Source organism: Culicoides brevitarsis, chromosome 1 (assembly GCF_036172545.1).
Source record: "Culicoides brevitarsis isolate CSIRO-B50_1 chromosome 1, AGI_CSIRO_Cbre_v1, whole genome shotgun sequence".
In the NCBI taxonomy this organism is placed as follows: Eukaryota; Metazoa; Arthropoda; class Insecta; order Diptera; family Ceratopogonidae; genus Culicoides; species Culicoides brevitarsis.
In genome coordinates this window covers 21,667,664-21,682,026 of record NC_087085.1, presented here as the reverse complement: position 1 = coordinate 21,682,026, position 14,363 = coordinate 21,667,664, and the positions used below count along the sequence as shown (strand labels likewise).

At 36.4% G+C, this 14,363-nt stretch overlaps 4 protein-coding genes and 1 non-coding gene across 6 annotated transcripts; 3 read left to right on the top strand and 2 right to left on the bottom strand.

Moving 5' to 3' along the window:
• The first annotated feature begins 1,071 nt into the window (after positions 1-1,071).
• LOC134827629 (protein crooked neck) lies at positions 1,072-3,309 on the top strand. The gene is made up of 2 exons (XM_063840367.1): positions 1,072-1,168; positions 1,234-3,309. The coding sequence occupies exons 1-2, from the start codon at positions 1,133-1,135 to the stop codon at positions 3,226-3,228; spliced, it is 2,031 nt and encodes a 676-aa protein (XP_063696437.1). The 5' UTR covers positions 1,072-1,132; the 3' UTR covers positions 3,229-3,309.
• On the bottom strand, positions 3,210-4,854 carry LOC134827640 (PIN2/TERF1-interacting telomerase inhibitor 1). 2 transcript variants are annotated; one of them, XM_063840387.1, is made up of 3 exons: positions 4,721-4,854; positions 3,595-4,664; positions 3,364-3,536 (listed from the first exon to the last, which is right to left on the bottom strand). In XM_063840387.1, the coding sequence occupies exons 1-3, from the start codon at positions 4,773-4,775 to the stop codon at positions 3,513-3,515; spliced, it is 1,149 nt and encodes a 382-aa protein (XP_063696457.1). In that variant the 5' UTR covers positions 4,776-4,854; the 3' UTR covers positions 3,364-3,512. The 2 variants fall into 2 exon arrangements, with proteins under 2 accessions (XP_063696448.1, XP_063696457.1); XM_063840378.1 differs by having other exon boundaries at positions 3,210-4,664.
• Positions 4,855-4,919: 65 nt separating this feature from the next.
• Positions 4,920-6,969, top strand: LOC134827222 (protein arginine N-methyltransferase 5-like). The gene is made up of 2 exons (XM_063839803.1): positions 4,920-5,182; positions 5,246-6,969. The coding sequence occupies exons 1-2, from the start codon at positions 4,980-4,982 to the stop codon at positions 6,900-6,902; spliced, it is 1,860 nt and encodes a 619-aa protein (XP_063695873.1). The 5' UTR covers positions 4,920-4,979; the 3' UTR covers positions 6,903-6,969.
• A 155-nt stretch (positions 6,970-7,124) lies between these two features.
• On the top strand, positions 7,125-7,243 carry LOC134828242 (5S ribosomal RNA). The gene has a single exon (XR_010161873.1). It is a non-coding gene; the product is annotated as a 5S ribosomal RNA (ribosomal RNA).
• A 2,404-nt stretch (positions 7,244-9,647) lies between these two features.
• On the bottom strand, positions 9,648-13,522 carry LOC134837446 (heterogeneous nuclear ribonucleoprotein U-like protein 1). Its single transcript, XM_063852821.1, has 10 exons — positions 13,261-13,522; positions 12,155-12,697; positions 12,002-12,091; positions 11,674-11,936; positions 11,417-11,611; positions 10,758-11,078; positions 10,460-10,690; positions 10,274-10,402; positions 10,045-10,213; positions 9,648-9,988 (listed from the first exon to the last, which is right to left on the bottom strand). The coding sequence occupies exons 1-10, from the start codon at positions 13,412-13,414 to the stop codon at positions 9,648-9,650; spliced, it is 2,436 nt and encodes an 811-aa protein (XP_063708891.1). The 5' UTR covers positions 13,415-13,522.
• Between the last annotated feature and the right edge of the window lie 841 nt (positions 13,523-14,363).

Here is a 14,363-nt window from a genome sequence, read left to right as displayed (position 1 = left end):
TTCTAAATATTTATTTCTTTCCAGGGCCACAGAAATTCTTTCTTTTAAGTCAAAACTATTCAAAATACTATTCAACTATATGAAGATAACGCTAATAAATATGTTTTCGAAAAAATTCAAAAAATCAAAACTTTTTTTGAACAAACACAAAAATTGTGAGTCAATGTCTCAAGTCTGTGTATTTATTTTCAGCATAAGTTAATCAGGTATGTGCGTATGTCTCTATTACCTCATTGAATCACTCTAATTATAATTTATTTTACAAAAACAAAAGGAAGTTTTAAATCCAACAGTGCTGCAAATTATTTTCGTAACTTCTATTTCTACCAGGGGATTAAGATTTTTACAAATAAAATTAAGTAAGAGGAAAAATGCAGCAGGGATTGTGGAACATTATGCAAAAGTTTATGATATCGATATTCATTCAAAAACCATACCAAATGTAGAAAATGTCGAATAAAAGAAATGCCTTTTGGAGATTTAGTATATAAAATCGATAATAATTTGAAAACAAGGCTCAGAAGAGGCTTTGTATAAAAAACTGACACAATTTTGATCACAAGATTTTACAGCTTATGAAAATAGTGTTGAATTTGGTGATAAAAAACTGAAATTTTTGTATGTTCGATCTATTTTGATCAGACTAAAGGTAACTGTAAAATTAATAATAATTCGTACTCTAAAACCCGTACTGACAACTTCATTCCAACCGACGATGGCAGACTCAAGATGTTCTAATAGGTCTGTTCCAATACAAGGTAATGCCGTTTGGTCTCTTAAATTCTCCGGCAACAATGTCGTTTGATAGATGTTGTAATGGAGTACGACTTGCATTCGAACGTGTACAATAATGACGACATTATGATTTTGGCGTCGAAAGTAAGAAAAATGTTGAATTTGATTTAAGAAGCACGGAGAAGATTCATGTTAACGTCATGTTTTTTAAATCCCCCTCCATCGTCATCCACCGTAAATTCACTGTCCTCACCCCCATTAAATTACGACACCCTTTATGAAAAACGCCATACGAGGGTTTGCAATCCAGTTACTCAACTCTTTGTTTACCTAAAAACGTTTTCCAAAAAAAAGTCCTCTTTTCATAGTTTTTTTATTCAAATTATACCTTTTAACGATGGAGAGACCACAGAAAATGCCAAAAGTGGCCAAGGTAAGCAATAAAACTTTTGAATTCTTTTAATATTACTATTAAAAACCACAAAATTTCTCTTTTAGGTCAAAAACAAAGCCCCAGCGGAGATCCAAATCACCGCTGAACAATTGCTGCGTGAAGCAAAGGAGCGAGATTTGGAAATCCTCCCGCCACCACCAAAACAAAAAATCTCCGATGAAGCCGAACTCGCCGATTACCAACAACGCAAACGAAAAGCCTTCGAAGACAACTTACGAAAAAACCGGATGATTGTCAGCAACTGGATCAAGTACGCACAATGGGAGGAATCCCAAAAGGAAATGCAACGCGCCCGGTCAATTTGGGAACGTGCCATCGACAATGATCATCGCAACATCACCTTATGGCTGAAATATGCCGAAATGGAGATGAAAAACCGTCAAGTTAACCATGCTCGAAACTTGTGGGATCGCGCCGTAACCATTATGCCTCGCACCAATCAGTTCTGGTACAAATACACGTACATGGAGGAGATGTTGGAGAATATTGCTGGCGCCCGGGAAGTTTTTGAACGTTGGATGGAATGGCAGCCGGACGAACAGGCATGGCAGACTTATATAAATTTCGAGTTGCGTTACAAGGAGATTGAACGAGCGCGCGGCATTTACGAGAGATTCGTCATGGTGCATCCGGATGTCAAAAATTGGATCAAATATGCGAAATTTGAGGAGGCACATGGTTACATCAATGGAGCTCGCAAAGTCTTTGAACGAGCAATCGAGTTTTTCGGCGAAGAAAATTTAAGTGAACGATTGATTCTGGCTTTTGCGAAATTCGAAGAAGGTCAACGGGAACACGAACGAGCTCGAGTCATCTACAAATACGCTCTCGATACTCTTCCCAAGGATCGGACGGTGGAAATTTACAAAGCTTACACGATTCACGAGAAGAAATACGGCGATCGATCAGATATCGAAGACGTAATTGTGTCAAAGCGAAAATTCCAATATGAACAAGAAATTGCTGAAAATCCCGGAAATTATGACGCTTGGTTCGATTATTTGCGTCTCTTGGAAAGCGAGGGAAATGCCGAGTTAATTCGCGAGACATACGAAAGAGCGATTGCCAATGTGCCGCCGTCCAAGGACAAAAATCTGTGGCGTCGATACATTTATATCTGGATAAATTACGCACTTTACGAGGAACTTCAAATGGAAGATCTCGAACGAACGCGACAAATTTACAAAACTTGCCTAGAACTAATCCCACACAAAATTTTCACTTTTAGCAAGATCTGGCTCTTGTATGCTCAATTCGAAGTTCGATGCAAAAACCTTCAAACTGCCCGAAAAACACTCGGAATGGCCATTGGAATGTGTGCGCGTGACAAATTGTATCGCGGTTACATCGACCTAGAAATTCAATTGCGTGAATTCGATCGATGTCGCATCCTGTACGAAAAATTCCTAGAATTCGGTCCGGAAAATTGCATAACGTGGATGAAATTTGCCGAACTGGAAAGTCTCCTTGGTGACACAGACAGATCCCGAGCGATTTTCGAATTGGCAATTAGTCAGCCGAGATTGGATATGCCCGAGTTACTGTGGAAGGCCTACATTGACTTTGAGGTGTCGCAAGGCGAATACGAGCTGGCACGACAGCTGTACGAACGACTTTTGGAGAAGACGAATCACATCAAGGTTTGGATATCGTTTGCGAAATTCGAATTATCGGCCGAAAATGAGGATAATATGAATGTCGAGCTGGCAAGAAGAGTTTACGAAAGAGCGAATGATAACTTAAAATCGCATCCGGAGAAGGAAGTGAGAGTTTTGTTGCTCGAGACATGGCGAGATTTCGAAAAAGAACACGGAGACGACGAAAGTCTCGAGAAAATCCTGAAAAAGATGCCGCGTCGCGTCAAAAAACGTCAGAAAATTGTCTCCGAAGCTGGCACAGACGAGGGATGGGAAGAAGTCTTTGACTACATCTTCCCCGAAGACGAAATGGCACGACCGAATCTTAAGTTGCTCTCAGCTGCGAAGAATTGGAAGAAAAATTTCGAAGCTGCTGCTGCAACAAACAAATCGGAAGACTAATTTCAGGTTTAAAAAAATATTTTTTTATTGTAGATTTAAAATTAAATTAAAAAAAAGTTACATTTTAAATGTATTTCTCTTCTTGTGGTACCGCAACAACAAACTTTTGTAATAACGTTTCGAATGCATCTTATCGACATTGGCATAAATGGAGTATTTGTTGACTTGCGAGATACCTTTGACGATACTCGAGTCACAAACCTCCAGTTTTATGTCTTTGGAAAGGCCATAACCGACGATATTGGCCACATTCGAGTCCTTGAATTTTTCTAGTCGCAGGTATTTTAGTTTTTCAACGGCAACGGCATCTAGAAAAAACTTGTTCAAATCTTCGCCAACTGTGATTGTGGTTCTTGTAGCACTTACTGAGTCGTTTTTCGGCTTTTTTGTAGAGTTTTCCGCGGGAACGTCGTCTGATTCGGCATTTAGCTTGCGTTTTTTCGACTTTTTCGTGGAAATTGGCTCAGGCTCGGGCTCAGGTACGTGGACACTTTCTTCGTCGGTTGAAGTTTTTGACTTTTTCTTCTTTTTCTTGGGTTTCGTCTGTGGTTCCTCAGCTTCTTCGATGATGTTTTCTTCAGTTTCTTCTTTATTTTTGGGTTTTTTTGATTTTGTGGATGCTTCTTCGGCTTCTTCGACAATATTTTCCTCAGATTCCTCTTTATTTTTTGACTTTTTAGATTTTTTCTTCTTTTCTACTGGAACTTCTTCAATGGGTTCTTCAACGTTTTCTTCTGAATTCTTTTTCTTTGACTTTTTTTTCTTTTCAGGCACGACTTCTTCACTTTCTATCTGTTCTTCCACCTCCTCACTTTCTTTTTTCTTCGATTTTTTCTTTTTCTTCTTCGGAATCTCTTCTTCTTCTCCTTGAACTGTCTCTGTTTCTTCAATTTTCGCACTTTCCTCTCCATTTTTCTGTCCATTCAGCATCGCAAGTCGTTTATTTTTGAAATAATCCGTAATTGAGACGCCTGTGTTGATAATTTTCGAGTCTTCGGGCACTTCTTCCGTGGATTTTTCCGAACTACTTTCGTCTTCTTGCTCAATTTTGTAACTTTCATCGAGACTTTTCTTCCCGAAGATGTTCGCGAGGTCCTTTTCACTGTATCGCGACAAATCCTTTCCTCGTGTGAACTTTTGATAATGCACTCGTGATCTGGACTGTTTCGATTTCTGTTCAAGTGACTTAATTTTCGTATTTTCTTCCTTTTTCTCTTCCGCTTGACCATTTTCCTTGTTCAAGTTTTCCAGCAAAGAATTGAAAGTGAATTCATTTTCGGTCCATTGATCATCGCGAGCTGAAAACCCGAGGCCACCGATGTCATTCTTGTATCGTACACGAATAAAGTCTTGTGCTCCATCCAAATTAGCTCCCAAGCCCTTGCCTTTGCTCCATCCCATTTTCGCCAGCATCCGAGAACCAAAACTGGATTCATCTACGACGAATTTTGTTTTTAGAATTTCTTTTAAAAAATTTAATCGAATTATTTACCTTCATACAGGGCCTTTCCTCGTGGCTGGATTACATAATTGGAGCTCTTTCCCATTTTTTACGAGGATTTAAATGGAATTTTCGATGATTTTTAGGGGTTTTTTGTTCGGATTCAATGAGAAAAACAATGTGGTATGATAGAAAAATTGCTTTTTGCTAATTTTCCTACAATTATCACTTTCATTCGTCTCAGCAAAAACTAAATTTGTCAACAAATACATGCTTTTTTTGCCGGTCTGCCGTGAAAAATCAAGGAAAAATGGGAAAACAAACGATAATTTGGTACAAGGAGCACGTCACCGACCTGCGAGAGCAAATGCAGATGAACAAAGCCCAGAAATTCGATTCAGTTGTTGTCAATATCACGCATCCCCTGTTTAAACGTGAGTTTGAAAAAGAAAAACTGCGAGACGAGCATCAATTATTCACGAGATCCGATTTAATTTTGTCTCCATCGGAATGGTAACACTAAAAAAAGTACGTTTTTCCCAACATTTTTATCTAATATTTCGTGATTTTTTCCAGGTTGGATCAAGTTGTCTTGAAATTAAGTAGCGATTTGGAACTCGATTCGGAAGACGATGCCATTCGGAAGCACAGCGAAAAGGTTCTCATGCAAGAATTGAACATGGCATCGCATCTCATACAGAACGGATATGTCTTGATGGAGCTAAAACCGGGAAATTCCACGAATTTAGCACGAAGTATCATGCAGAGCTCGAAATGTGTCATTTTGGTGGAACTTCCGATGACCGACATTCGTTTAACGACCTTGTCGCGGCGCAAGGACTTGAACACGGAAGAACTTCTTGGAGAAGATCCGTGGGAACGATGGAACCGATTTCGTTGTCATGCTGATTTTTCGTCGAAAATTCGTCTGTCATTGACTTTAACGGAAGACCTTCCGAGTACGGAAGAGATTAAACGATGGCTGGGCGAACCTGTTGAATGCATCAACATTCCGGATTACTTATTCCTGCGAAATCACCAGAATTATCCAGTTTTGTCGCGACCGCATCAACAAATTCTCGCACAATTCCTCAAATTTAACGTGCATCTCATGATTCAAACGAATGACGAGTATAATCAGCATTATGTGGAATATCTCGACTACTTGGCACGACAAAAATTCAAAAGAAACGACATGATGGCTGGCTTTGATGATTTGTTACAGATCCCGTTGCAACCGTTGTACGATAATTTGGATAGTTACACGTATGAAGTCTTCGAAAAGGATCCCGTCAAATACAAAAAGTACCAAGAAGCTGTCGAAGCTGCGTTAGTAGATCGTGTTTCGGACAAGGACCTTCCTTCAAAAGTGTCGGTGGTGATGATTGTAGGTGCCGGACGAGGTCCGTTGGTGCGTGCCGTAATAAATGCTTCGAAAAAGACCGGACGTAAAGTCAGAATTTACATAATTGAGAAAAATCCGAATGCCATCATAACTCTCCATTCGTTGCGCAACGAAATCTGGAAGGATGCCGACATTCAAATCTTCTCCAAGGACATGCGGGAATGTGAACCGCCCGAAAAAGCGGATATTATTGTGTCAGAATTACTTGGCTCCTTTGGCGACAACGAATTATCACCAGAATGCCTTGATGGCGCACAAAAACTGCTGAAACCCGATGGAATTAGTATCCCATGTAGCTCGACGTCCTTCGTTAATCCCGTGATGTCGAGTAAACTCTACAATGCCATCCGTTTGATTGACCGCATGTACCATCCGCGCGACAAGAATGCCAGTGTCGTTGCCAATTTCGAGAATAATTACGTGGTTTATCCGAAAAATGTGTATCACATCGACGATCCGAAACCGTTGTTCACTTTTGTACATCCCAATCACGAAAATTTAATTGATAACTCGCGTTTTGCTTCACTGGAGTTCACGTCGAAGGTACATTGTGTGCTTCACGGGTTCATTGGGTACTTTGAAACGGTTCTCTACAAGGATATAATTTTGAGTATCAATCCTTTTACTCATACTGCGGGCCTTTCGTCGTGGTTCAGCTTTTTGCTGCCCATTACCGAGCCTCAACAAATTGCTGCCGGACAAAAAATCACAGCAAACTTTTGGCGATGCACTTCCAGTCACAAAGTTTGGTACGAATGGAGTGTTTCGTCGCCCCAAATTTCGCACATTCACAATTCGGGCGGTCGATTCTGCCCAATTTACAAGTAAAAGAAAGAAAGAATATTTTGAAAAAATTGAATAAATGAATGACCAATTTTTAAAGTTACTTTTCTAATATGACGAGTTTTCTTAAAAAATTATTTTTTTTAAGGCAAGAACAGTTTTGGAAAATTTTTCAAGGTAATTTGGACCTTTTCTTTAAAACATATCATCTTAGTGACTTTGCGACAAATTTTCACCATGTGTACCAATTTTATCCCTTAGATTATCGTCAACGTCCATACCATGTTGAAAACACCGGTTCTCGTCCGATCACCGAAGTTAAGCAACATCGGGCGTGGTTAGTACTTGGATGGGTGACCGCTTGGGAACGCCGCGTGTCGTTGGCATTTTTTTTTTTTTTGTTTTAAAAAATATTTTTTACTATTTCTGATAATTTTTAGTTTACTTTTTAAAAATCACTTTGTAAATAAATATATTTTTTATCTCAATGGGGCAAAAAAAAAGTTAAAATTTCAAAAAATTTTCCTTATTTTTTTTTAAGAAATTTTCGAAAAATTTTTTAATTTTTAAGAATTTTTGTATTGAAAATTTATCATGAAATGAATTTTCATTTTCAAAAATTTTAATTTCAAAATAAAAAAAAAATTATTTTTAAAATTTTTTTTGTTTAAATTTTTAAAAAATACTTTGAGATGAATTTTAAAATATCAAATCTCAATGTAGATACCATAAAAACAACTAAAATATTCATTAATGATCAAAAATTGTTAAAATTTAGTAATTTTGTATGAAAAAATATTTCAAAACTTTTTTTTTATTTTGAAAAATAATTTTTTTGAAAAAAAATTTTAAAGATTAAAATTTATGTTAAAATACGGCCTTACCTTTTTGACATTTTGCGGAAATAAGTAAAGTGGAAATTTTTTGAAATTGCACTTACCTTAATGTTTTAGCTAAATAGCTAATTTTAAATAAAAATAAAATTGCAGCATATTCAGTCGAAACTCTCGAATTCCCATAGATAAGCAAATTCAATTTTCTATCATATAAAACAAAACTGATTCTTTATTCAATAATGTCTTAGATGCTTCTAAATATACTTTTGTGTGTTTTTCTTGAAGATTATTAAATAGTTTTTAATCTTATACTCATTCTCTAACATTCTATCCGTCAGAAGTTCGCTAAACGGTGCAACCAGTCGAAAATAATTAAAAATTGCTTCAATTGAGAAGTACATATGTAATGTAGGTAGTTTGTAGAAGAAGAATTAGAAGAACAATAATAATAATACATTGTATTTGTGTTCTAAAATTAGACGCTTTTTTCCTTTAAATTTAGTTACACAACGTTACGCTAGATTATTTGTTAATGCTTAATTTCTAACTATATTTAACTATTTTTTATTTATTTCTTCTTCAGTTTAAAAAAAAATATTAAACAAAAAATATCAATGTCATTGATAACAAATAAAAAAATTCTATATAAAAGAACAAAGTTAGCAATGATGATTAAAATTTCACACAGACAATATTTTTTTTATCATATATTAAAATTGATTATTATAATTAATTAGTATAAAGACGTTTATAATTTTCGACATATCCAAATACAATTAACGTTAATTTTTATTTAAGTCAAAGTTAGTGCGCAGAATATTTATAATTATTATTATTTTTTTTGATTCCCTAAACAAACGAGACGACGCGCACAAACACAAATTTCAAAATCATATGCGCAGAATATTTATAGGTAGTAGCAATATTAATTATTATTATTTTTGAAAGCTTGTAGAATTTTCTTAATCAAGTTCTTCTTACTATTTTTTTTTCTTTTTTTTTTGTACCAAGTAAATTATTTTAAACTATTTTTTATAATTATTCTTCGTCTAACGTGGACTGTAAAGCGTATTTACATATTGTTTGCTATATTTGCTATGTAATCCTGGGTCAGGTGGATTTGTTTTAGTTTTGTATTTTTTTTTTTTATTTTTGTTGTTGTGGTGTGTGAAAATGTACTCTGATCAAGTACGATAATTATTGTAAGTTTTATTATTGTTCTTGATGAGTTTTACCACCACGTTCCTCCGTACTGGTTGCCGTTAGCTCCCTGTCCTCCCTGTGGTGGCCATTGTTGAGCCCAACCTCCTAAAAATAGTTTTTTTTTGTAAATTTGCGATTTTTATGTTTTGAAATACTAATTTTACCTTGACCAAAGTTGCCACCACCTTGTCCGTAAGCACTCCAGTTATTGCTTGCCCATTGACCCTTGTCTCCTCCTTGTTTTTGTCTCTTATTGTCGGGTAGTTGACTGCGACGCCGATCATCTTGACGTCTGTTTTGATCGAAACGGCCGCCGCCAGCGTTGCCACCCATTTTATTTAACGTTATTTTTTTTTAATTTTTGAAAAATGGCGTCTGTTGGAAAAAAAATATTTTAAAGTGACAAATTAACTGTTTTTTTTTGAATAAAAAATTTAATTATTTTTAAAAGAAAATTTTATGTTGAACTACGATTTTTAATACAAAAATTTAAAAATTTTTTTTTTGATTAAAAATTTATGTTAAGCAAAAATCGGTTTAAATTTTTAACTTTTTGTTTTATTTTGCCCCAGTGGATTTTCGAATTTAAAATGGGGCATCGGACATAACTTTTGAGTTTCATTTGGAGCGGCCTTATTGTCCCAGAAAAAAAAAATCATAAAAATTGCCATTTTCGACGAAATTTTTGTATTTTTTGAATGTGGTAAGGGACAAAAAGTTTAAAATAAAAAAAATATATTAAAAAAAAAACTTACTGATATCCCTGGCCACCACGAACCCAGTTATTTTGATTGCCCCATTGATCACGGAAACGATCGGGTCTTCCATAGCCGTAGCCCTCTCCAGGTCGTCGGTCCCAGGCACCAGCGGGACCTCGTCCACCCTGTGGGCGCCATGGATCCCGTCGATTGTCTTGGAATTTTTGATATCGTTGGCGAGATCTGTCATCACGACCTTCCTTGCGCTTCTTGCGGGCCGCTTGTCCATCTTCATTTATCTTAACTACAATTTCGCGGGCTTTCTCTTCCGGCAATTCCGTGTACACAATCTCGTTGAACCAGGTGTGCTCGAGAACAGGTAACGATAATTTCGCTGCAAACGAAAATTTTCGATAAAAAAATTTCAACAAAGTCAAGAAAAAAACTTACATCTCATTTCTTCCTCATTGATGGGCGAATATTCCTTGCCTTGCTCTTCAAGACGCTTTGCTGCACGTTCTTTGTGTGTTTCTTCATCTGGGAATACAATAACGGCTTTTCTGTGGAAGTCTCCGAACCGGCTCATTTTCCTTCTTTGCAAATTAGCGTAAACATTCGGCTAAGAAAAAAAAATTGGTCAACAAAAAATTATATAAAAAAAAAATTTTTGGTATCATACCTGATCAAAAATGTAATTTCTTCGTCGTCTGCATGCAATGTTTAGTAAAATATTCAAGCTTCGTGAGAGAGACTCGACAATTTGTGACCAACGATAAGACTGACTTGGTTTTCGTGCTTCTCCAGAAATCTAAAAATTAAATTTTTTATTTTTTCCGTATTTCAAAACCAAAAAATAATGTCTCACCTTCATCTTTTCAAGTAAAAATTGTACACCAAAGGCATTGTATCGTTTTTCTGGATGTTCCTTGACCCAGTTACGCGCGTAGAAAGTTTTACCGGTGCCTGGCAAGCCAATCATGAGAATCACCTCGCAGTCTTTTCGTGATTCTGGACGTTTGGGTCCATCTTCAAGTGCGTCAGCAGGTGATTGATCGATGAAAATGTAGCCGGGAAGAAGTTCCTTGCTACCGGGTTTCTGTTTTATGATAAAAAAAAAGAAAATTTATAAAATTTGGTTTTGAAATACAAAATAAAGATCATACCTCTTCCTCTTCAGTTGGTTTATTTTCGGCATTTTCAGCCGTTTTGTCAGATTCTTCAGCTGTTTTTGCTTCGCCTTGATTTTCCTCCGTTGACGGTTGTTCTTCGTTTGTTTCTTGAGTAGCATTTTCTTCGGTGTTTTCAGTATTTTGCTGTTGTTCGCCGTTGTTTTCCGTTGCTTGCTCTTGGTTTTCTTCTTGATTTTCTGACGTGTTTTCTTGTGTGTCCTTCGATGGTTCCGACTCTTTTTTATTTGAATCCTCATTTTTGTTCTTGTTGTTGTCATTTGGACGTCTGTTTGAGTTACGGTCTCGTCGGTTATCCTAAAAATAATAAAAAAAAGTTGTTTAAATAAATTACGTTTGTCAAAAAAAAAAAAAAATTGGCGACATTCAAAATTAAAAAATAAAAAATTTTTGATACCTTTTTGATAAAAAATAAATAAAATGTTATCAATTTTGAAAAAATTTTGTACAAAAATAATAAATTTTCATGAATTTTCTTATAGAAAAAAATTTTTTTTTGATGAAATTTTTTAATTTAATAATTTTTTATGAAAAGTATTTCAAAACTCATAAAGAAAAATACTTTGTAGGATAAAAATTTTGAAATTAATCTAGCTTAAAAAATAATTATTTAAAAAAGCAATAATTTTACATACCTTTGGTTTGTTTGGTACAGAACTATAAAGCGTTGGTAAGACTTGACCGAAGTTAACTTTATACCCGATGTTTTTGGTGCTTATATGAGGAAAGAGTGCTTTGCCTTCTAAAGATTCCTTTTCGAACTCGAAGGCTTTTCCCTGAGTTTCCCCATTAATAGTGTATTCGATCGTGCATGGAGAGCTATCCAAGTCCTAAATACAACAAAAACGATTAAATTTCGATTTTTTTCAAGTTTTAATTTAAATTTTCTTACCAAATATACGCCAACGACATCAAACAAGCTGTACCGTTTACCATAATCCTCGAATTTGGAGTCTGTACACTTTTTACCATTCGAATCGAAGCCAAACGATAACGGGCACTCGCCAAGTTGGAGACTCGTATCGCCCACAGACCATCCACAACGGAACTCATGGATACGTCGGTCTTCTTGGCTGTGATTCACACGATTGTAGTTGGACAAATATACTTCGTACGCCACTTTTCCACTTTTGACACCATGATTGGCACGAGCACCTTTAAATATTTCAAAAAAAAATTAACCTTTGATACATTTTTTTGATAATTTTTTCAAATCTTACCTGCCCAAACTAAGTTAAGTCCTGCATCCGAAATTGGTTTTGCATGCAAAAAGTCTGTTTGATCGATTTTTAAATGCAAATCAGAGTCGACTGGAATGAAAATTTTTTAAATTAGTGAAAAGTTGTCGCAAAAAAAAAATCGAATAAACTTACACCAACTCAACAAAAATTTACTGTCGTCGATTTCTGGCTCGTCTTCGTCATTTGTAAAGTCATTCGAATGCGGCTCAACGGAACTCGATCGTTTTCTCGAGGGGGATTTGCTGTTTTCGCGACTTCTTTTTTGTCCTTTGTTCTCGTCTTCCGTTTCCTGCGTTTCAGGTTCCTTTTGTTCGTGTGATTCCTGAGTGTTTGTGTCGGTAGTTGTTGGAGCTGCATCGTCACTTGGAGGTGCAACAGCTTCTGGCACAGCACTATCCACTTCCATTGGTGCCGCCGGCTCTTCTTCCTTGCTCTCTTCTTGGCTTTCGGTGGCTGCTGCAGGTGTTGGCTCTGTTTCCTCCTCACGCAACGGCTCCAAAACCTGTTCCGTTACGAGTCTCTTGGCTTCTGGTGACGGCGATCTCGTCATCGATCTCGTACGTCGTCTGCGAGTGGGTCTTGCGGGACTGGGTTCCACTGCTTCTGACGTCGCATCTGACATGGCGGCATCCGCGTCGCATTCCGTAGCTTCCGTGGGGGCATCTGAGGCAACAGCTAAAACGAGAAAAAAATTGTTAATTTTGTTGAAAAATTAAAAATAACAACGGATCAAAACAATTCACGTATGGACAGGCCCCGAGTTGTAGGTCGCCATCTTGAAAATTGCCTTTTCTCAACCAATCACGAAGAAGTTCATCGAAATAGCGCGCTCCCATTGGTTGATAATTGGAATTAATTAGTGATTGGATCGGGGCTCCGAATTGTGGTCAATCAGAGCGCAGAGTGCACAATGAGCCTACGCCATTGTCGGATGGTATTTTCCCAATTTGCGAAAAAGTTTGCATTTTCCGAGCCAAATTTCCTCGAATTCTACTCCATTTTTCGTGCAACCGTCAAATAAACACAAATTCTAACCGGCAAACGGGTATTTTGCATTTACACACGGTAGTACTTTCGAGAAACACAATTCGTTTGGTCATCAAATAATCAATACCGAAACTTTTTCACAAACTCAATGTTTACCAATCGGTCGACAATGGCGATGAAATGCGTTTTCGCGAATGCCCGAGCCGCGTTCTGATCCGCAATTGCCGCGAAATTTCGGAAGTAATTCTTACATGTTATTGGTACTCCACTCTTCTCTGCCGCCAATGCTGCTTCGAGCCTACTCACTAACATTGCCTTGATTCCCTTCGTATCTAGGCCGCGGGCAGCCAGTTCCGCCTTCAGCTCGACCACCTTGAGTTTTGACAAGTCTCCTGATAGATCCATCTCGCTTTATTTGCTTGAAAATCGCATCAAATTCCACAAAAAATACTTATTTTATTTACTTTCGACGTCGTTTGTGATGCCTTCCGAATGGCGGCTGTAAGCATTACTGAATTAACAGGCAGGCAAATTAATACGGCGGCTGTCAACGGGTTATCACTTTGATTCGTCTCAATTTATGTTAGAGTTGCCAGATTTGTCTCTTTATAGTGACGAAGTTTGCTATGGATGGCACCATGTTTGGGGTTTAGTTTTGAAACTTTTAGAACAAAAAAATATTTCAAACATTAGAGGACAATAAATTCAGCAATTATTATTCAGCCCGTCTCTCCGATTTTGTTGAAAAAAAAATATTCAGTAAAATTTTTTTAGATAAATATGAACTTCACTTGCTTAAAAAAACTCATTTTCTATCGAAAAAATTTTGACTCACATGACTTAAATTTTCATTTTTTTAATGATCTACAAAACTAAACACAACATAAGTAAAAACATCATTAGACTTAAGTTTTTCAACACATTTTTTGGTGCAACAATACAAAAAAAGAATTTTATTTTTCAAAGCTATCAACCCATTGGCAGTCACATTTTTTTTTTTTTGGTAAAAAATTCATCAAAAACCTTCTTCGGCATAAAAAACCCATCTTTTCAAAAAAAAAATACAATACAATACAATAAAATACAAAAAAAATATAATAAATCAATAAATTCTTGGAGTTCAGGATTTCTGCTTCTTTAGCCTAGTTTGGTGATGCGATTTGAGTTACAGTTGACATCACATAAGACATAAAAAGATACAAGAAGAACAAAAATCCAGCGATCAGGTCAGCCAAATTTTAAAACTTTTTTCTTACCCAATCTCATTCATTCACTCATTAAAACGTCTTTTATTCACTCACCATTTTTTAAATATTTTTCTCATCACACTTTCACACGTTCAGGGCATTTTGAT

Excerpts from the sequence above, each read along its gene's own strand:
- LOC134827640 (XM_063840378.1), bottom strand. The coding sequence starts at position 4,775 with ATGGGAAAGAGCTCCAATTATGTAATCCAGCCACGAGGAAAGGCCCTG. Across the intron at positions 4,665-4,720 it reads AGGAAAGGCCCTGTATGAAG|ATGAATCCAGTTTTGGTTCT; the intron begins GTAAATAATTCG and ends AATTCGTCGTAG.
- LOC134827222 (XM_063839803.1), top strand. The coding sequence starts at position 4,980 with ATGGGAAAACAAACGATAATTTGGTACAAGGAGCACGTCACCGACCTG. Across the intron at positions 5,183-5,245 it reads ATTTTGTCTCCATCGGAATG|GTTGGATCAAGTTGTCTTGA; the intron begins GTAACACTAAAA and ends GATTTTTTCCAG.
- LOC134827629 (XM_063840367.1), top strand. The coding sequence starts at position 1,133 with ATGGAGAGACCACAGAAAATGCCAAAAGTGGCCAAG. Across the intron at positions 1,169-1,233 it reads AAATGCCAAAAGTGGCCAAG|GTCAAAAACAAAGCCCCAGC; the intron begins GTAAGCAATAAA and ends TTTCTCTTTTAG.
- LOC134837446 (XM_063852821.1), bottom strand. The coding sequence starts at position 13,414 with ATGGATCTATCAGGAGACTTGTCAAAACTCAAGGTGGTCGAGCTGAAG. Across the intron at positions 12,698-13,260 it reads GAGTGGAGTACCAATAACAT|CTGTTGCCTCAGATGCCCCC; the intron begins GTAAGAATTACT and ends TTCTCGTTTTAG. Across the intron at positions 9,989-10,044 it reads CAATGAGGAAGAAATGAGAT|CGAAATTATCGTTACCTGTT; the intron begins GTAAGTTTTTTT and ends TTTCGTTTGCAG.